Below are 21,873 nucleotides of genomic sequence, written 5' to 3'. Positions count from 1 at the left end.
CGGAAGTGAGGCGCGCGGGCCGACAGCATGGCGGCCGCGCGCTGGTGGCGGCTGTGCGGGCGCTGGCGGCCTGCGGTCACCGGGCCCGCCCTGGGGCCCACGCGGCGCCGCCTCTGGGCCCCCGCCGCCGCCGTCCCGGCCCCGCTGGGCTCCGCGCCGCCGCCCCGCGCCGCCTTCAGCGCCGGCCCGTGCTGGCACCAGCGCAGCCCTGGCGGTCTGTCGGGGGGAGACGCACTGGAAGGCGGCGGCGAGGACGGCGGCGGCGGCGGTGGCGGTGGCGGGGCGGACAGCAGCGGGGCCGGGCCGGTCATAACGGCGTTGACGCCGCTGCTCGTCCCGGAGCATTTCCCCAACGTCCCGCTCATCGCCGTGACGCGCAACCCCGTATTCCCGCGCTTCATCAAGATTATCGAGGTGAGCTGCCGCCGAGCCCTCGGTGGGAGGGGCCGCGGGCCGCTGGGGCCGCGGCCGGAGGTGCTGTGGGCTGGCTCGCAGAGGGGCCGGAGGCGGCTCAGCCCAGCGTTGCGGCCTCGGGCGGGGGTCCCGGGGTGGTATCACCCCAGGCCGTGCGGGGGTCACCGCCCGAGCCCGCCGCTGGCGGCGCCGCATCTCCGGGCCGCTCTCTTTGCCTTGGCAGGTTCCTTGAACTGCAGAGCAAGGCAGCCGCGTGCGTGACCTCCACGGGCAGCCGCTGCTCGGCCTTTGGCTCGAGCTTTGTAACCGAGTCCTGTCGGGATAACGGTTTCTTTTGGGCCAGTTGAAGTTTCACAGTTATTGCGTCAGCAGCTCTGCTTCTAACAGAGAAGGTCGGCGATTCGCATATTATCTCTCGAAGTTCGCTGTCATTTTTGTGTTCTCTGATGAAGGTTAAGCAAACGTGTCCTTGTTTCGGCGCCGTAGGTTGGTGTCAGAGCACTGAGACCCGTGTTGGTGAAGGCAGCAAGCTGTGAGCTGCAAGGAAAAAGCAGGAATTCAGTGTAGAGCAGTACAGCTGCGGTGGGAGAGGTGTTGAGGGATGGGGATGGTAAACACCATTTCAGAGTCTGATCTTTTCCCTCTGCACCCCATAAAGATTTTAAGAGTTATGAATTATATCACTGATGTGTGACTTGAGCTTACAGGCCAGAAATACTGGAACAAGTACTTGTATTTTTGTGCCTCTCTGGTATGTTGCTAGTCTGATTTTGATGTAAATGTAGTATGAAATAAATCAATATTTTCTTGTTCCTGTAGTATTATTTAGCATAATGTTATTTCTACTATAGTATTTTTCTGCATATCCAAATCTAATATGTGCAGCTTCTAGTGTCTTTATAGATGTGTCGGGGGAAGGAGAAGATTATATATTATTAAGAGCGTGTAGTCATACAAGACTTATGTACAGAAGTCATCAATTTCAATGCTTGGGTCAACAATGTCTCACAGAATTGTTAAATGTTTTCTCTTATCCTGTGAGTTCATTGTGCTGCAATTTTCCTGACAAGGTTGAGTCTCTATAGTGCCTATGGAATTACTAATTTTCTTCCTGTTAATGTCTCTGACATTGGTGAGCATATTTTTCTAAACATTGTGCAAAATTAGAATAGGTGTGCTGAGATTAGAATAGGCCAGCAGTGGTGGTATTACTTGTGCTGTTCTGTCAGAACCATGCTGGTTGTTAGCAAAGCGTTGAGCAATGCAGCTTATGTCCATCACTTTGAAGAGCACTCAGTGGTTGGCAGGGTGACTCCATGCAACAGCAGAATTCACATTGAGTTATTTCCTTGGTCACTGAGGATTCAGCCTGTCGTGATTACAGTTCCAGTGGTGCTGGGAGATCTGCCAGGGACAAGTGTGTGGCATCTAGAGATCAGAGGGGAGGAAGAAGGTAAACTAGGAAGAAATACTGGCTGAAACTCAAGGCAGGAACTCAGACTCATGGGTGTAGGAGAGGAATTGAGCAGAGAAGGCTTTGGAGAAGAGGATTTTAACTAGAGTTTTTGGGCAGAATTCAGGCAACTGATAGGGAAGGGTGAACTAACTCCCCATCAGGCACTCCCCTAACTCCCTAGGACGTACAGGTATGGAAGGGGAAGGGAACAGTGATAGCAAAAGAAATTTATAAGATACTGTTCAAGTAACTCAGGTTTCTTGCCTGTAAGAGTTGTACAGATTAGGTCTAGTTCCTTCCCCAGCCTTTGAGCTTGTCTTATTTTGACTGGGAAATGAGTTGTTCAAAATACTTAAATTTCATGTTTCTCTACCTTTTTTTCCACTTCTATATTACTGTGCTCTAATGGAGACAAGACTAGAACCGTACATGCTCCAACTTCATAATTTAGTTGTAGGGTGTCATCGTGCCTGGCCTTACACCCTGTGAGTGCAAAGATAACAGAAAATCCACCTCTGATTGCATACCTGTTGTCCTAGGTGAAAAATAAGAAGCTGGTTGAACTGCTGAGGAGGAAAGTTCGTCTTGCCCAGCCTTATGCTGGTGTTTTTCTTAAAAAGGATGACAAGTAAGTTGTTTGTCTTGATCTTTTTAAAAAATACAGAAATAAGCTGTCCAGGTTGCATTTACACTAAAAGCTGTCATCCTAAATGCCTGCCTTGGATAGCATTGCAGAAATTGTGGCTGGTCTTGGACCATCCTCATGCTATGAAGGTCTTTGTTGCCACCAGCAGTACTGCTGGGAGCTGGAGTCTTGGTTTAGAAAAAGGTGTTGTTGTTTGGGAAGGAGATACTTGGGTGATTTAGAAAGGGGTTACATGGTGATAGCAATGGGGATTAAGTGTCTTTGCCCCTAAATCCAGTTGAAAGTTCTGCAACCAGTGATTGTTTTTTTCTTTTTAAATCTGACCTGCTATCTCAAGTTTCTGAATATCTACTCCAATTTTTTTTTTGCTCAATAGCAATGAATCTGATGTGGTGGAGGATCTGAATGAAATATACCAAATGGGAACTTTTGTCCAGATTCATGAAATGCAGGATCTTGGAGACAAGTTGCGCATGATAGTCATGGGACACCGAAGGTTGGTTACTTGTACTTCACCGCATCTCACCAGACTGCTGTATAAACAGAGACATCAGTTTCACCACATACATGCATTTTTTCTACACAACTTGTGTATGGCAAGTTTTTGCTTTGTTACCATGCCATATCCTGAGAGTGTCAGGATATTTCATGTACTGTCACAACTGTGACAGGTTAACTGCAAAACAAAAGAGACAGTGCATGTCATTGTCATATCAACTGTGATATGATGCAAGCAAACAGTCATTAAGCTGAAGTTTAGCAGTTTGACAATTACAGCAAGGCTTAGTAATGGTGAAGAAAAATCTCTGGAATTAATTCAAGCCAGTATTTTTGCTTTAAAAAAGAAGGAGTGGAGGGGGGTCCAGAATTTTAATTATGTCTTGCCCCAGACATAATTTTGCCCCAGAACCGAAATGAAGAAAATACGATTATTGCTGAAAATCTAGTTTTAGCCATTTATGCTAGATATTTTTAACAAAGTTAGGAAATTGTATTTTTAAAAGCATCAAATAAGTAATTTCCATTAGAAGGAAAAATACAAGGACAGAAACATGGCAGAAGAGACAGATCCAGGGTGAGTTTTGCTTTGAAGCATGGGGGTTTTTTCCATCTCCTCACTTTTCTTCACTTGCATTTGTTCTGGACAGCAAAGAATAAGCAGTCCTGTCTAAGCTAAATTCATGTGAATTCACAAGTCAATTCCTTTTCAAATGAAATCTTAGACCTCTTGCTGCATTATCAAAGCACAACCATATTTAAATGCATTTTGGAAATGAGCTACTGGTTTGGGGTTACTTGGAATAGAAATATTTCCCTATAACTCTGACAGGTTTGGTATTCCTAAGATATAACTTGGGGATTGGTCTTTATATTTGATTGAGATATGGAGCACTGGTCAATCATGTCCATAGGAACCACACTAGGTACCAGATTTGAGGAGCATTTATAGGGAAACACATAGAAAAGGAAACTCCTCTATAAAAGCCAAAATAATGAAGCATCATGTCTTGCAAATGTGTGTCCTTTCTAAATTTTAGCTTGCTCAAAATACAACTTAGTCTTTGTCCTTTTCCTGCTGAAGAGCTGAAATCACATGTAATAGGGAGATAGATTGTTGCTGGTTTCTTTTGGCTTTCAGGATTCGTATAAACAAACAACTAGAGGTTGAGCCTGAGGAACCTGAGAACAAACAAAAAATTAGAAGGAAACAGAAGCGATCTAAGAAGGAGGCTGAAGATGAGACTGGAGCAAAGGACCAAGCTGTGGAGTTGGTACTAGATCCTGTAGCTGCTTCTTCAAAGGAAGTTCTCATGGTAGAAGTAGAGAATGTGATTCATGAAGATTTTCAGATCACAGAAGAGGTTAAAGTAAGTGAATTAGTTTACAAACTTGGACTCGTCCTGTAGAATTGCACCTACACTTCTTGCTTAAAAGAAAAAGTTCTAAAATCAGGCTCTAATGACGCCTGCAGAAACTAGCACATACTCCCTTCTTCTCACAGTCACTGCACAAGGGGATTATATGAAAGTAAAGAATTTTCATTATAACAGCTCAGTTCCTTAAAACAGTTGACTTCAAAAAGTTGCTGAATGAAGAGGCTGGTCTGTGCTTAAATCTGTGTGATCACCTCCATCAAACTGAGTGTTTCCTCAGAGGTGGCTTGGGTGTTCAGCCAGATTGTATCTTCTGGCCAAGAGCCAGTTAAGTTCTGTGCATGCAGAAAGCCAGCTTCTAGGCCTTGTTGCCTTTCCTGAGAGCAGGAATTGCCCCAGTACCAAGAACCATGACAGCCCACCACTGCAGTGAGTGGCTGGACTATATATTTGTACTAAGATCTTCCCTATCCTTTTCCATTCTTCTGGTGATTAGATTTTGTTGTGTTTATAGGCACTTACTGCAGAAATTGTTAAAACAATCCGGGACATCATTGCCTTGAACCCCTTGTACAGGTATGTCCTTCTCATGCTGCCCTGCTTTGGGAATAGCATGTTCTCGGACTGGTAGATGCTGACATTTTCTATACCACTTGCCTTTCTGTTGTAATGAAGTAGAGATATTTGCTGAATTGTTACATAGACTTTTGGTTTGGAATGTAAACTCTGTCCGTTGTTGGAATCAAAGTTTTGAAAACCTGATGTGCAATTTAGAAAAATCATAGAATGATTAAGTCCTAAGGCAGGTGATCTGGGTCTAAGTGAAGCCCACTGCAATAAGCTGTGGGTTTCACTTCACAATAAGCATCATGATCTGATCCATGTCTTACAAGCAGGATCAAAGTTTTGGAACCCTGGCACAAAAAAATCCTACATAACTGTTTGGAGAGCATTTCAGATACTTAGTTTTATATATTGGTGATCATTCCTCTAACCAAGTGATTTATCTGTTTGTTACTGAGTATTGATGCAGTCAAATTTCAAAAATAGTTTGCTATGAAACTGAGCTATGTTTCATTTTATTGCACTGTCATAACAAGTAAATTAGGATATTCCCTTTTGAATGTAAATTTACACAGCATTTTGGGGTTTTTTTACCTTTTATTTTCAGAGAGTCTGTACTTCAGATGATGCAGGCTGGACAGCGTGTGGTAGATAACCCTATCTATCTGAGTGACATGGGTGCAGCCCTAACAGGGGCTGAGTCACACGAACTTCAAGACATCTTGGAAGAAACCAGTGTAAGATGAAGTTTTTAACTCAAGCAATCTGAATGGAATCAGTACATCTGTTGGATGTCACCTTTTCTTTACCAGCCTCAGTACAGAAGAGATTTCAGTGCTACTTTTGATGATGTGTTAATATCAGTGACTAGATTGCTTGTTGAAGGAAATAGTAGGTCATTAGTACTGATTTACTGTGGGTAAATCAGAGTGCTGTGCATCTTTGGCAGCAAATAATTCTCTTTGCATGCTGTGGAGTTCCTACATGTGGGTGTTTCCATATCTGCAAGTGCTGTAAAGCTCTCCCAGACAACCTGTTGTTGGAGTTTTTTATTCTGCCTTTCTCTCTGGGACGGAGAAAGTATGTATATATATGAGTGTGAGTGTGTATATATATCTACACATATATATATATGTGTGTGTGTGTGTGTGTTACTTAACAAGGGTATGGCATCTCAGAACTCATTCTGTGTCTATCTTTTGCAGATTCCCAAACGGCTTTATAAAGCTCTTTCCCTTCTGAAAAAGGAGTATGAGCTGAGCAAACTTCAGCAGCGTCTTGGAAGAGAGGTAAGCTTCTGGAGTAACAAATACCTTGTGTGTATTGGTATTGTGTCCACCACTGTGATGCTTAGTATGGGTATGTGCTCTAAAGGGTGCATTATTTAGATTTAAGGTTTTCTGTTCTTGTGTTAGAAACATGTTTTTTCATGCACCTGGTAAAAGTAACAAGACAGGAGGCTACAGCATCTGCTGTTAAATTGTGTCTAAGTTGTCATTTCATGCAAGCAGATAAATCTAGAGGTCTGCAGTTTACCAAGCATCGGTGTAACAATATACAGCTTAATACTGTCTGTAGTGTGTACTAATGTAAATTGCACAATGTTATTTCAAATTACCTTCTGCTAACTCTTGTGAATTGCAATAGTTTCTGTCTGTTGTAAGATTTAATCAGAATACAATAACTGCCTCTAAATGGTAATGAAGTATGTGAAGTGCAAATATCTGAGAATATTGAGTTGTGTTTTGTTTGTTAACTCCCAGTAACTGGGGCTTTTAGAATTCATATTAAGTGCAAAATGCTTTTGGACCAGGATTGGAATGGTTGGAGACTTCTTAAGTGAGTTGAACAGATGCAGTCTGTGGGACCAGATATACATCCAAGGATGCTGAGAGTGCTTATCAATGTCATTATTTTGTTTTTTCACTCATCATTAAAGCACTGTGGTCATGGGAGAGGTTTCTGGGAAACAGAAAAAGGTAAATGCCCTTCCCATCTCCAAGAAGGAGAACTGGGGAGACTGTAGGCATGTTAGCCTGCCCCCAACCCCTGGGAAGATCATGGAGAAAATTCTCCAGTAAGTCCCGGACAGGCACATGCAAAAGGACATGATTTGGAATGGCCAGATTTCCCAAAAGCAAACTGCCTAATTGTCTTCTCTTATGAGAAGGCCAAGAACACAGAAAGGAAACATGGTTTAATGGTGTGCTTGGCAGTGCTAGGTTAATCGTTGGACTCAATGATCTCAGAGGTCTTTTCCTACCTAAATGATTCTAGTATTCTAGCAATGATTGTTGTATACCTTGACATTTGCATGGCCTTTGCTGAGGTGAACTGTAATAGTATTCTGACTAAATTGGGATATTACAGACTGGAAGTATGTAGTATGAGGTTGGTGAAAAAAAAATTGGCTAGAATAATGGGCGGAAAAGGTTGTGATCAATGTGGTAACTTCAGCCAGCTACTAGTGGTATCCCCTTGGGGAGTCAGTAAGAACCTACTTAAGTTCTGCCACAAGAAATTCATAGTCCCAGACCAGGCCTGGAATAATCAGGATAGAAAATAGCTATACAGGAAAGGATTTTGAAGCCCTGATGTGAGGGAAGCTGACTGTGAATTAGTAGAATTAGTAGAGGAAGGCCAACTGCCAACTGCATACTGGACTTCAGTTGCCCTGTGTAGGCAGCAGGTAGAGAGTAGTGGTTAGCCCTCTCTGTTTGGTACTTAGGTGGTCACATCTGGATTACTCTGCCCAGCTTTTGGTCTCCCCAACACAAATAGAACATTGAAGCACTGAATCATGGCCAGTGAAGGCCACCAAGATATGGAGGGTGCTGGAGTATGTTATTAAGTCACTTCTTGTGTTAGAATACACTGCAGATGAGTTCCACGTAGTATTTTCAGTTGCTGGGAATGTCATAACTGAGAAGTGTTTGGAAGAGTTTGAGGTAGATGGGCTGTACCAGGAGCACATTAGTTACTGTATTTGTTGCTTTGTCTAGGTTGAAGAGAAGATCAAACAAACACATCGCAAGTATCTTCTTCAAGAGCAGTTGAAGATCATTAAGAAAGAACTAGGTCTGGAAAAAGAGGACAAGGATGCTATAGAAGAGAAATTCCGTGAGCGACTAAAGGAGCTGGTAGTGCCAAAACATGTCATGGATGTGATTGATGAAGAGTTGAACAAGTTGGGCTTGTTGGATAATCACTCCTCAGAATTCAAGTGAGTGCATGGCCATGTCATGCTGTCAGGGTTCGTTGGGAGAGTGAAACATCAGTGCAGTTCTGTTAAGCACTTACCTTAGTCCCTCCCCGCCCCTCTGTTCCCTGTAGCATGTCATTGCATTATAGTATTTTTTCTCCAAATTGTCTGTGTTTACTTATGTAGTCTACCTCTTTTGATCATTTTAGGTCTTCTGTCTTCTCTTGCAGTCTGATGCTAGAGATACAAAATGTGCAGTTAGTTCCTCGTGAAGTGTGCAGTGATTCTTTTTCTGCCCTGTTTTGGCTCTTCTTTCTTGTACTTTGGTGTCTTCGATAGATGTGAGAGAAGCTGATACATGTCATTGGCTACCTGAGATGGTCCCTGAAGTATTGGGGCAGGGTTGGAATTGCTAAGAAGTGAATGAATAGTTTGTAATATGTGTTCGGTGATGTGAATTGTCAGAAACTGAGGTTGAAGTGAACATTTCTTGTCTGTTGAGTCAGGGTGTGCTATATTATACAGCAGTTGGTGTACTCATCAGCTCTCTTAACGTTCTGCGTCTCTGCTTTTAAAAGTATCTTTTACAGAGTAAAAGACTGTGCTTAAGGTCAAGCATGCCTTTGGATGAGCAGCATCTTGGCAATCATAGAAAAGACATACTCAGCTTCACAGTCAGTGTTAGTACCTTTCCCTTTCCTTCAGAGTTGTAACAGTGGTTGCAAATTTGCAAAGCAAGTACTTGGGAGAAAAAAGCCAAAGCTCTGGTGGCATGGCAATTGTCCTCAGGTGGATCCTGGGCACAGACAGCCCAGCTGTGCTTCCCTGTGTCCATGACTGTGCACAATTTGATAGTTACTGCATTGTGCAGACCTTCCTGTAGACTTGAATTCCTGATCTAAGTACGTAGTTTTAGAACAGTGAGAAGTGGTTGTCGTAGTAGAGTGCTGTGTTCTCTTCAGTTTGTTTATGCTGATTATCTCTACTGTTAACTTCCATACTGGCATCATTTTCCTCATCTTAAATCTTTCTCTGTGGTGTTGGAGATTCTTTATTTCAGAAAAGCAAAAGCTGTGAAAAAAAGCTTTGTTGTTTTGGATTTTTTTTTGTGGGAGGAGGTTTGAAGACTGTGAAAAAGGTTAGCAGTGACAGCCCAAATAGTGATGGCTCTTTTCCACGAGTAGTTTATATCCCACTTGTTCTGGATGAGGTTGTTTTGGAAGGTGGTGGAGGAAGACATGAGCTGGTCAATCACTCTCATTTGTGTGTTTCTGTCAGTGTTACACGGAACTATTTGGACTGGCTGACATCCATCCCATGGGGTAAGTGTAGCGAGGAGAACCTGGAGCTGGCTAGAGCCCAAGCAGTTCTGGAGGAGGATCACTATGGAATGGATGACGTCAAGAAACGAATTCTGGTAAGGCAGGAGTAGGCCCTGTGTCCCATTTCACATTGCTTAACATCAGGCATTTTGGATGTGTTTTAGATTGCAGTTGCCATTTAATTGGTGTTAATTCATGCATCAAACAGAAAGTTGCATGAGAGACCCAAATGTTCTGGTAATCAGTGCTTAATTACTTGTGGCAGTGAAGGTCGCATTCTCATTTCAAACTGCAGTATTCTGGTTTGCACTAAATGCTGGGCAAGGATTCTGGTTTGCACTAAATGCTGTGGAAGAAGTAACTTGCACAGTTATTTCTTCACTGTAAGTGTATAATCAGTTGAGGTTTCAGTTTTGAACTGTGATCTTTTGATTCCTCAACTGTTCAGTGTTACTTGAGGGTTGTCTGTCACAGAAGTGTGAAATAAGACAAGCTTAACTTAGCGCATGGGAGTGGTACAGTAGGAGATGCTCACATGTAGCTTGAAAGACTCAGGTGAGAACAAGAGAAGCTGGGAGAAGAACTTAAACTCTGTCTTCTCACTTCAAGGCAGTGGAGAGAGACTGCTTCTTCTGGTGAGATTGATACAGAGCACAAAACCTGGGGACAACCAAGCATATAAATAACCAGAGGCAAAACAGATGCATCAGTATCCTGACTTAGCCTCTCCCCTTGCCTTCCCCCAAGTCCTTTGAGAACCAGTTTTGTGTATGATGCTTATTTTGTAATCACTGCTTGACCTGATAACAAATGTGTTTTGGTGTTGCTGATGTTCCCTTCTGTTCACTGCTGGTGCTTTATCTGTTCTACAGGAATTTATTGCAGTCAGCCAGCTGCGAGGATCCACCCAGGGGAAGATTTTGTGTTTTTATGGTCCCCCTGGAGTCGGCAAAACCAGTATTGCTCGCTCCATTGCCAGAGCCCTAAACAGAGAGTACTTCCGCTTCAGTGTTGGAGGGATGACTGATGTTGCAGAAATAAAAGGACACAGGTCAGTGTAACTTGAGAAGTATCTCTATCCAGCAGTTTTTTACTAAAGTAAATAGGAATCTAACTGAAGTTGGACAATGTATGTAATTCTCATCTCTGTTCTGCCAACCCTTCTGACAGAAGTTGAGATACAGAAGGAGGTGAAAAAGGTAACAAAGGGTGGAGTTTGGAAGATAATTATATTTGTGCTTTTAAGTGCAGTTTCTCCCTGTTTCTTGTGTATTCTCAGCTTTGAAAAGCTGAGTGAGCTACCCAAAACCATTGGACTGATGATAAATGCTAATACATGAGTTCCTGTAGATGTCAGAAGTAGAGAATGGTGACAGTTTAAACAGGGTCATTCACGTGTGTGTTCAGATGTGATTGAGACTTGGTTTCCAAATAATCAGGATGGAAATGATGCATGAGGAAAACCTGGAAACAAGAACATTCATGGGGATAACTAGAAGTGAATAAAAAATTGGTAGATTCATGGGGAAAACAAGAAGTTAATAAAAAATGGGTAGATCTGACCCTTCCATAGGTTTATTTTCCTTCCACATACAAAAAATCCTTGAATAGTTGGGATTGAAAGTGACCTCTGGAGATCGTCTAGACCATTCTCCTGCTAAAGCAGGGGAGAAGGCAGAAGTGCTTAACACCTTCTTTGCCTCAGTCTTTAGTAGAAATATGGCTTGTCTTCAGGACAGCTGTCCTCCTGGGTAGGTAGATGGTGTCAGGGAGCAGAATGGGCCCCCTGTTATCCAGGAGGAGGCCGTCAGAGAACTGCTGAGCTGCTTGGATGTTCATAAATCTATGGGACCAGATGGGATCCACCCCAGGGTGATGAGAAGCTGGCAGATGAGCTTGCTAATCTGCTCTCCATCATTTACCAGCAGTCCTGGCTCACTGGGGAGGTTCCAGATGACTGGAAGCTGCCCAATGTGATGCTCATGTACAACAAGGGTGAGAAGGAGGATCCTGGTAATTATAGGCCAGCAGTCTGACCTCAGTATCCAGTAAGATAATAGAACAGTTTATATTGAGTGTCATCACACAGCACTTACACGATCGCCAGGGTATCAGAGCCAGTCAGCAGGGGTTTTAGGAGGGGTAGGTCGTGTTTGACCAACTTGATCTCCTTTTATGACCAAGTGACCCACCTGATGGATGCAGGAAAAGCTCTGGATTTTGAGTGGAAAGGCTGTGGATGTTGTCCGTTTGACTTCAGCAAGGCCTTTGACACTGTCTCCCACAGCAGACTCCTGCAAAAGCTGCAGCCCATGGCTTGGACAGGAGCACTCTGTGCTGGGTTCAGAACTGAACTGCATGGCTGGCCCAGAGAGTGATGGTGAACGGTGCTGCATCCAGCTGGCAGCCAGGCACCAGTGGTGTCCCTCAGGGCTCTGTGGGGGAGCCAGTTCTGTTCAATATTTTTATTGACCAGATGGATGAGGGGATTGAGTCTTTCATTAGTAAATCTGCAGATGACACTAAGCTGGGAACGTGTGTCCATCTGTTAGAAGGTAGGAGGGCTCTGCAGGGAGACCTGGAATAGTTGGAGGGATGGGCAGAGTGCCATGTGATGACGTTTAATACGTCCAAGTGCCGAGTTCTGCAGTTTGGCCACAATAACTCCCTGCAACATTATAGGCTGGGGACAGAGGGGCTGGACAATGCCCAGGCAGAAAGGGACCTGGGGGTACTGGTTGACAGCTGACTGAACATGAGCCAGTAGTGTGCCCTGGTGGCCAAGAAGGCCAATGGCTCCTGGCCAGTATCAGGAATAGTGTGGCCAGCAGAGCCAGGGAGGTCATTCTTCCCCTGTACTCGGCACTGGTGAGGCCAAACCTTGAGTGCTGTGTCCAGTGCTGGGCCCAGTTTAGGAAGGATGTTGAAATTCTTTAGTGCATCCAGAGAAGGGCAACAAGGCTGGTGAGGGGCTTGGAACACAAGCCCTGTGAGAAACGACTGAGGGAGCTGGGGTTGTTTAGCCTGGAGAAAAGGAGACTCAGAGGTGACCTTATCACTCTCTACAACTTCCTGAAAGGTGGTTATAGTCAGGTGGGGGTTGGTCTCTTTCACCAGGCAGCAACTGATGGAACCAGAGGACACCAGTCTCAAGCTGAGCCAAGGGAAATTTAGGTTGGATATTAGGAAAAAGCTTTTTACAGAAAGAGTGATAAAGTTCTGGAATGGTCTGCCTGGGGAGGTGGTGGAGTGGCCATCCCTGGATGTGTATAAAAAAAGACTGGATGTGGCACTCGGTGGCATTGTTACACAGGATGGTGTCCAGACAAGTTTTGAATGTCTCCAGAGATACAGATCCCAGAGCCTCTCTGGGCAGCCTGTTCCAGGGCTCTGCCCCCCCTCAATGTACAGAAGTTTCCCCTCGTATTCAGGTGGAATTTCCTGTGTTTCAGTTTGTGCCCATTAGCCTGTGTCCTGTCACTGGGCACCACTGGCAAGAGTCTGGCCCTTTCCTCTTGATACCCACCCTTCAGATATTTTTACACCTTGATAAGATCCCCTTTCGGTCATCTGAAGGCTAAACAGGCCCAGCTCCCTCAGCCTTTCCCATGAGAGATGCTCCAGTCCCCTAATCACCTTCGCAGCCCTCCACTGGACCCTCCCCTGCAGTTCCTTGTCTTTCTTGAACTCCTAAGTCCAGAACTGAGCATGACACTGCAGGTGTGGCCTCACCAGAGTAGAGGGTCTGCATCTGAACATAAAACCAGCAGTGTTTTCAAAACTGTAAGAGCAGCCACTCTGCAGAGTAAATTGAACCTGCAGGGCTCTGCCTTACCCAGAAGCAGAGAAAAATATTTTTTATGTTTTTCAGTTGTTCTCTGTTCTGTGCCTCTTGGCCTTCACTCTGTTGTTACCCTCTTTGCTTCTGCTTGTTTCTGGATACCAGAAACAATCTCTAGCAGGAAGGTTATATTTTGCTATTAGCAATTTGTTCCTTTAGTATCTTTTGATTTACTCTGGTCTTTTTGTCCCTATCAAGTGAGGAAGCGAAATGTTACCTCTTCTAACATTTCTTTCCCAAATCCTATGAAAAATCAAACATCTCTATTCTCAGCCTAACCTCTTTGTTTTTCTCTAATTGAGAAATGGTTTAAACTAAAGATAAAAACTGTAGTCCAGGAGTGTTTTGCCAAAATTCATGTCAGTTCTTTACTAGAAACAGATTAGGTGGGTCTTGGTGCTTAATATGGTGATGGAGAATGCTTTTGGAGATGTTGAAGAAATAAAGACTTGTTTCCCAGCAGGATATTCTTGTTCTGTCACCTGTGTGATATATGCTCTGATATATGCTTGATATATGCTGTGGTTTTCAGTGGTTCCCTAAATACAATCTCTGGTAAAACAGGAGGACATATGTTGGAGCAATGCCAGGAAAAATCATCCAGTGTCTGAAGAAGACCAAGACAGAGAATCCACTTATACTGATTGATGAGGTGAAGTATTTGGTCTTTCTTCTAAGTTTTGCTCTTAAAGACTTGTATCAATTTGTGATCCCCAGAGAATAGGTGAAGCAGTAACTCTTAAAAATCCCAGGATCTTTTTGTTCATATGAGGCTGGGCTTTTAAGTTCTCTGGGTGACACTGGTACCTTAGATGCTTTGTTTTCTCTCCTTATAGCAGACTCCAGCTTTAAAATTCTAGTTGTGTCCTTCTGATTAAATTATAGTTGTTTGGATTGTAATGGACCTGGCTGGATATTCAGAGTTTCTGTAGTTCTTGTGTTTCCTTCATAGGTGTGAGCACATCACTGTGCACAAATCCACTGTTGCCTGTTTGATTATTAGCAAGAGTCACTCTCAGTAGGTCTAAAGCAGGACTCTAAGGAATAAGATGCTCACAGTCAATTTGTGGTCTAATTTGAGAATAAATGAGTTAGGGCTACCAGCCTAATACTTTGTCAAAAAACAAATAAAGACAGGATATAATAGCAGGTGTTCAGAATAGACTCAAGGTATGGCCTTCTTGTGTGCCATACCTGGGAAGGACCAACAGCAGATGGAGCCTCCGGTCTCTTCACAGAGAGCAGCAGGCACAACTCTGTCCCGGGATTTTTCCTGGGAGAGGCAGGGAGAAGTTCAGAGAAGAAGAGATAACAATTCTTATCTCTACTTGCTGCTCCTGTGGTTTGGCACATGTGGAATGTGTTATGGAGATTGTTTACCAAAAGGAGTTTGTTAATTGGATTCTGCTGATGATTGTTGGGATTGATTGGCCAATTGGGTCAAAGCTGTCTCCAGACTATCTCCAGACAGTCACGGGTTTTTCTGTAGTATCTTTTCAGTATAGTATCCTTTAGTATAGTATCTCTTTAGTATATAATTTAGTATAGCATAAGTGTAATATAGTATAGCTTAATAAAGCATTTGTTCAGCCTCCTGAATCATGGAGTCAGAGCACATTATTCCCTGGCTGGGGGATTGCCTGTTTCTACAATAAGCAGATTCTTGGGAGGAATGGTATGTGGGACCAATAAACTGTCATCTGTTGCAGCATGATGTAACCAATGAGTATCGTGATTTGAAAGGTAAAGGAACCTGTAGGTTATGATACTTGACTGGTGTTGGCCAGAAGACCTGCCTTGGCTGTAGCAGTGAATTTCATTAAGGCCATCCAGTTAATGCTACTTGTAAGGGAGAAGAAGCAGCAGCCCTGTTTGTATCCTGAGAAGGAAAGTTCACATTGCTAGACAAGCCAATGACCTTGGCCATGGTCCTGGGCAGCTGGCTCTAGTGGCCCTACTTGAGCTGTGGGGTTATTCAAGATGACTTCAGGAAGTCCCCATGAGCCTCAATCAACTTATAACTATGACAACAGCCCAAGTCACTAATGTGGCTCTGCTTGAATGGCTGTGTGTAGGCTTTTTGCACCTTGAGCAGAGTAAGGAGTGTGTCTGCACTTGCATATTAGGGAAGTGGTGTAAGCTAGCACTCTAGTCCTGTCACTGTGGAGTAAGTATTCTGGTCTGTGCCTATAGCTTATCTCAGTTTAACGAGTAGTAGCCCACCAGTAGTAGTGCTTTTTATTGTATGCACATTGCCCGAGACTTCATAGTGATTTTCTGCAACATTCAAAAGTCCTGTGTCTTCTCAGGCATGTCATGTGCTCACACAGGAAGATAGTGGGGACTTGGATAAGTGCACAGAAAAGTGGTAGACTGGTATTGGATGTTAATGAACACTCATGAACATTTTCAGATGGAGCCTTGAAAAAAATCTTGCTTGAGAATTTATCATGGTGGGAAGCTTCTTAGAGTATTAAATTTTTTTCTCCCACAGGTAGATAAAATAGGAAGAGGCTATCAAGGGGATCCATCCTCAGCCCTTCTAGAACTATTGGATCCAGAACAGAACTCTAACTTCTTGGATCATTATCTTGATGTTCCTGTGGATTTGTCAAAGGTATTTCTCTTTTCTGCAGAGATTGTAGAGCCAGAACGTCTGAATGTGTTTCATTGCAGAGATTTCCTGTCCATGAAAAGATGCTGACATTTTATTCCATTGGAAAATCAGATGGAACATAAATGGTACACAGCTGTCTCTGTAGGAGTTAGTTTTAACTGAAGTGTCTGTACATGAAAGAACACGATCACCTACATATGTCCTGTAGCCCTAACTCCTTGTAAAGCCAGGGACAAACAGATGTGTGGTTTCCACTAGAAAAGGCAAAAGTTTTCCTTTACGTGATGATTGGCAGAGCTGCTGTCAAGGGAGGTGGCCTAATGCTGTGAAGCTTTTGAAATTGGTCATCTTTGCACACTGTTGCACTTTTTGTGCAGCTGACATAAATTACAGAATTGACATATTAGGAATAGGTATAGATAATTGGGTCATTCTGAGCTAATTTCCTAGAAGGTAGAAAGAACTTCTGAGTGAGATCTAGATCTCCCATTTTCTGGTCCCTATCAAACCATTCCAATTTCCCAGTTTGTGCATTGTGTATTTCTAAACATTTATTTTGGGAGTATGGAACATGCTATTACATAATTCTAAAATCCAGACTTTGATTAAAAACTAATTCCACAGATAGGGTGATCTTGCTAGTACTTGGGGTAAAGCAACTGGTTAATTAAAGTTCTTAATAGGATCTTTTAATGCTTCCAGGTACTTTTTATTTGTACTGCCAATGTAACAGAAACCATTCCAGAGCCACTGCGGGATAGAATGGAAGTGATCAATGTGTCAGGATATGTAGCAGAGGAGAAACTTGCAATTGCAGAGGTAAGAGAAATCACTGTTGTGCTTTATGTGAATTATATCTGGTAGATTTTTTTGACAGATTTAGGCTTACATATTTACATCCAACTATGTCCTAAAAAATTAGGCACATGGTATTTTGAACAGAGTTCCTTTGATTTGAACACATAGTTAAAGTAACTCCAGGCTGCCATAGGCTGTGGACACCAGAAAGCAGCATTGAGCTAACAGCAGAAAGTTGAGTGAATTGGAACCACTAGGCTTTTGTCACAAATACTAAGAGAAGGATGTGGGGGATTATTTCTTTCAGAGATACTTGGTCCCTCAAGCACGAGTTCTGTGTGGCTTGGATGAAAACAAAGCTCAAATCACATCAGATGTCCTGACTGTTCTCATCAAGCAGTACTGCAGAGAGAGTGGGGTGAGGAATCTGCAGAAACAAGTAGAAAAGGTATGGGGAAGTTATGTGTAACTGTGACCACTGTGCATCAGCTTTCTCAGCTTTTTTTACAGAGATAAATTACTATCTCGCCCAGGTATTGAGGAAATCTGCCTATAAAATTGTGAGTGGAGAAGCAGAGATGGTCCAAGTAACACCCGAAAACCTGCAGGATTTTGTAGGAAAGCCCATCTTCACTGTGGATCGCATGTATGAAACCACTCCCCCAGGAGTGGTGATGGGTTTGGCCTGGACAGCTATGGGTGAGACAAAATTAATTTTGGGTGAATGCCTACATTTCTGTGTCATTTTCAAAAGTTGAATGTAATAGTCAAACAGAACTGAGTCCAGTGATGTTCTTCTACAGGCATCAGTAAAAGGAATTGCCTTTGGCCTTTGGGTCCTGAATACTACTTCCTTGAAGAAGGGAGCCTTTCTTTGGCCCTTACCCAGGCTCATCTTAGCTTAGGGCCAGCATGTTTTCTCTTCAAGCTCCATACCCCATACAAATGACGTACATTAGGAACATCAGCAGCAGGAGGTGCCACTGTGAGACACGGCACAGCTGAGGAATGCCGTGTCTCGTCAGTGATGTGCAACACTGACTTGACTTCTGGTGTTGAGGGCAGGTATAGGTGTTCCAGCACTCTGTGGAGTGGGTGCAGTTGGCTGCTACCATTCATTGGATTACTCCCCTAGTAACTTGTGGGCTTATGTGCTCTACAGGATGGAAATACAGCACACAGCAAAGGAAATGACCTCTTCATACTCAAATTGACCTTGGGTAGAATTCAAGTAGTTAAGAGGGAAATTATCAGTATGGCAGAGAAGGTAAATAGATACGTGGCACTGGAGAACTGAAGAATTGAAGTGGCTAAAAGTGTTTTGTGAACTCAGCTTACTCTCTGGAGGAAACAAAGAACATGAAACCATTATAAGAACTTGGTTTTTGCCATTAAGTTGGGATTGCATCTGCGTTCCTAGAAGGTGAAGTCCAAAAAAGCAATGAATGGAGACTGTTGAGATTTCTAGCTGGCCTTCCTGAAGGTATTTAAGGAACAGGTTTCAGCTGCTCTCTACTCAAGGGCTAGTGTCTCATCAGAGAGCAACAGTTCCAAATGCCTGACATAGCTTCTGCATCACCAAAATCTTCTAGTTTAATTTGCCTTCAACTTTTTTCAGATGTTGTTTTTCTTTTTTTAGGAGGTTCCACTCTGTTTATTGAAACATCCCTGAGGCGACCCAAAGACAAGGAAAACAAGGATGGGTCACTTGAAGTAACAGGGCAACTGGGAGATGTAATGAAAGAGAGTGCCAAAATTGCATACACATTTGCAAGAGCCTTTCTGATGCAGAAGGACCCCAACAATGATTTTCTTATATCTTCTCATATCCACTTGCATGTGCCAGAGGTAAACTGATGCAGAGTTCACAGAGCATGTACAGCAACCCGACTGGTTTGCTCCCTTAGATGTAAAGCTGGAAGGCGCTTCATTTGTCCATATGTTGTGCAGAATGCTCTCTTCTAGCAGTAAAACCAAGGAATTAAGACATTTTCTTCAGGCTCCTGTGAGGGTCTTCTTATGAACCATGTTTCCATTCCTTTCTACAGCAAGCATGTGGCAAGAATACACGGGCTTGGATAATTTTCTAAAGAAACCTAAGCTTTTGTTGCAGCTGTTTGCCCTGTTGTGCAGGTGGGGAAGCCATGACATAGAGATAAGTGATTGGGATAAATGCTTGGATGAAGTTACAAAGACATCAAAGTTTAGGTCTCTGTGTTACCAGGCCTTCTTAAAGGCTTCAAGTCATTTACACATGATTGGAAATACTATTCCTGATCTCCGTGCCATGCTTCTAGTCCGTGTAATGGCAGTGGTTGCTTTTGTCCAATATTTGGGGCTGAAAATAAATGCCCACAGTGCTCAATGGCTCACATGCTGTGTAACAAGCTTTGGGCGGGTGCTTTACTGAAGACAGATTTTGAGCTGTGATTGTGCCCCAGCTTTACTTCTGGATTAATGAGTGCTCTGTGTGCAATGTCTTTGTTGCAGCTTGCTCTGGGTCTGTCCAGGTACGCGTTGTTGTCTGTGAATTCATTCCCTGAAAGATGAGAAAACAGCAGACATGATCTCTGTCTCTACTCCCTCAAACATTGATTTCTTCTGTTCTTACTACAAAGAGGTTTGATCTCAGATAAATCCAGACTGTCACTAGTTCAGGCCTGGATTTTGTGGGGCTTTACATACTGATCTTTTCTGCCTTGAATGATTTTTGATATTGTCTTCCACTACTTTGTTACTCTTGACACTCTCCCCTTGTGATGTTAGACTTGGGTCTAACGAAGAGCTTCAAAGTGTTTGTGCTCTTTTTTCCACTGATTTTGCTTACTCAAAGACCTGAGCTCAGTGAGTATGGCGGTGGCATCAGGCCAGAAACCACATTTGTGAACTCATTTGTGGATTATTTCTCATGAATAAGGTGAAGAATGTCACAGTTGTTAATATATCAGCCAATTCAAATAGTGGATTCCATCACACACATACACAAAAAACTTTATGAGGCTTCATGAAATTTGGACAACGTTAAAACAACAAGGACAAGAGTACTGACTGACTCTGCTGCTTCTTGAATGAGCAGAGGAGTTGTGCTTTGTTTTTTTTTTTAAACAGGGAGCAACCCCGAAGGATGGACCAAGCGCAGGATGTACCATAGTAACAGCTCTGCTGTCCCTGGCCATGAATTGCCCAGTGAGGCAGAATGTAGCCATGACTGGAGAAGTGTCACTGACTGGAAAAATTCTTCCTGTTGGTGGAATCAAGGAGAAGACTATTGCAGTAAGAGCTCTTATCTCTGTGCATTGTCCACAGCAGAGCCCTGGGATGGACTCAGTGGGGACAGGGACAGCCAGGGGAGGATTGCTCCTTGAACTGGGAGAGGCAGATTTCATTCCATACACAGGCTGGAAAAGTCTGTGGGATCTTGGTTGTGTCCCTGGCTGTGAGGAAAGGGATGGGACCCCAGGCTTTGTGCCAAGGCATGTATGTTAACCTAGCTCAGTTCCACCTACACTGGCAGAAGTGAAGGTGACTGACAGCTTTAACTGGCTGTCAGAGCTGTCTGCTCTATCAGACTAGCGCAGTGCAATCACCTGTGCTGTGTTGAATTGCTTGTTTCAAGAGGGCATCAGTGGAGCTTTGGCAGCATCTCTAACTAACATTCTTAAAATCAAGGCTCTGTTCCCTAATTCCAGTGTGAACTTGTTTGAAATTTTATACAGATGTCTTAGATAAGAGGAACTTAGATTTAGTATTTGTAGTTTTGGCTTCATCTGTTTTGTTTTCAGAATTTCTTTCCAAGCGTTCAGGCTCTCTCCCTACTTTTGACCTGCACAATTCTGGCCTACATAAGCCTTGCACCACACATATTTTTCAGTCAAGAATGTTATTAGGTCTTCCTCCATTGAGCTGGGGCTTCACATCAGTGTTCTGTCACCAAATATATTTGGGCTACAGCTTTGTACAGTGTGATTTCTTTTCCTTGTATGACTTAAAAACAAGTAGTTGTTTGTAGCAGTCAGTACAGGACTAACCTGTGCTATGGCACTGACTGGCTGCACTTGCAGGAGGAGTGTGAGTGGTCATAGGCCTAAACACAGGATCACCCCTAAAGCAAGGGGTACAAACCTGTCCTGGGAGGAGCAGCTCTGCTTTCTGTGCTCCTTCCAGGGAAGGTGTCCCTATGAAAAGGTTCTGTAGAATTGTACTAAGGGTATTGATGGGGTAGGTTGGTTTGACAAGCTGTTTCTAACTTTGCTTTCATCCAAGGCTTTATCGTCACCCAAGCTGGAACAGATACTTAGAACTCTGTAAAATAGTATGAATGTTCTGAACAATCCCCCAAGCTGCTGACATAATCCAACTAAAATGCCTCCCCTCCTCATCTGTCCCTGCAACTGAGATGGCACTGGAGACTATGTTTTGAGGCTTGAGGGGGGGATCCAGAACACGCTTCACCCTGGTGATATCTGTCATGAATGCCCTTGGTGCTCTCCATAGAAGAGAGTAAAGCTGGATCATGCTCCAGAATAACTGCTCTTGCTTTCAGAAATGGGGATGGGTGTTCCTGGTACATGGAAGGATTCCTAGGACTCAACAGCCCAACTTTTTCTCCCCACAGGCAAAGAGGGCAGGTGTTACCTGCATCATTCTGCCATCAGAGAACAAAAAGGATTATTATGACCTTGCTGGATTCATTACAGAAGGACTGGAAGTGCATTTTGTGGAGCACTACACAGAGGTATTTGATATAGCATTTTCACAGCTGGATCTCACTGGAGGATGACATGCGGTGCCCTTGATGGCTGGAAGGTGTTCCTGTCCCTAAGCACTCGGCCCCCACTTAAGAGATGGGTGACATGGGGCAATCCTGAAGTGGGACATGAAGCTATTGCTGCTGCGCAGCTGCCAAAATGAATTATGGCTCTGCTAGAATAAAGTATTTCTCAGTCTTTAATACTGAATTATGATCCACAATAAAGGATTTCTAATTTTGCCAAAGGAACGGGCATATTATCAGCCACCAGCAGGGGGGCTAGTCTGGTCTTTCCTCACTGAAGATGTTTCAGCTATTTCACTGTAAATTTCTGTATGACTTGTGGGAAAGGACTGAACAGTACACCCAGAGCTAGGCTGATGTACAGC

At 43.5% G+C, this 21,873-nt stretch overlaps 1 protein-coding gene across 1 annotated transcript; it reads left to right on the top strand.

Annotated features, from left to right (window-relative positions):
* On the top strand, nucleotides 1–21,729 carry LONP1 (lon peptidase 1, mitochondrial). The gene is made up of 18 exons (XM_071452207.1): nucleotides 1–414; nucleotides 2,410–2,498; nucleotides 2,893–3,012; nucleotides 4,156–4,384; nucleotides 4,905–4,966; nucleotides 5,562–5,691; nucleotides 6,160–6,243; nucleotides 7,957–8,177; nucleotides 9,435–9,573; nucleotides 10,351–10,529; nucleotides 13,884–13,971; nucleotides 15,814–15,936; nucleotides 16,639–16,755; nucleotides 17,042–17,182; nucleotides 17,268–17,433; nucleotides 18,374–18,582; nucleotides 19,843–20,007; nucleotides 21,350–21,729. Exons 1-18 carry the CDS (start codon nucleotides 28–30, stop codon nucleotides 21,512–21,514), a joined length of 2,814 nt encoding a protein of 937 aa, XP_071308308.1. The 5' UTR covers nucleotides 1–27; the 3' UTR covers nucleotides 21,515–21,729.
* Nucleotides 21,730–21,873: the final 144 nt, after the last annotated feature.

Source organism: Agelaius tricolor, unplaced genomic scaffold, assembly GCF_023055355.1.
Source record: "Agelaius tricolor isolate 1412-34295 unplaced genomic scaffold, bAgeTri1.0.p SCAF_33, whole genome shotgun sequence".
In the NCBI taxonomy this organism is placed as follows: domain Eukaryota; kingdom Metazoa; phylum Chordata; class Aves; order Passeriformes; family Icteridae; genus Agelaius; species Agelaius tricolor.
The sequence above is the reverse complement of the archived record's forward strand: the minus strand, read 5'-3'. Positions and strand labels throughout refer to the sequence as shown.

What these genes read in the sequence shown, in the direction of transcription:
- LONP1 (XM_071452207.1), top strand. Translation starts at nt 28, where the DNA reads ATGGCGGCCGCGCGCTGGTGGCGGCTGTGCGGGCGCTGGCGGCCTGCG. An exon ending in ACATCTTGGAAGAAACCAGT is followed by an intron (nt 5,692 to 6,159) that starts GTAAGATGAAGT and finishes TATCTTTTGCAG; the next exon opens with ATTCCCAAACGGCTTTATAA. An exon ending in TTCCTGTGGATTTGTCAAAG is followed by an intron (nt 15,937 to 16,638) that starts GTATTTCTCTTT and finishes TAATGCTTCCAG; the next exon opens with GTACTTTTTATTTGTACTGC.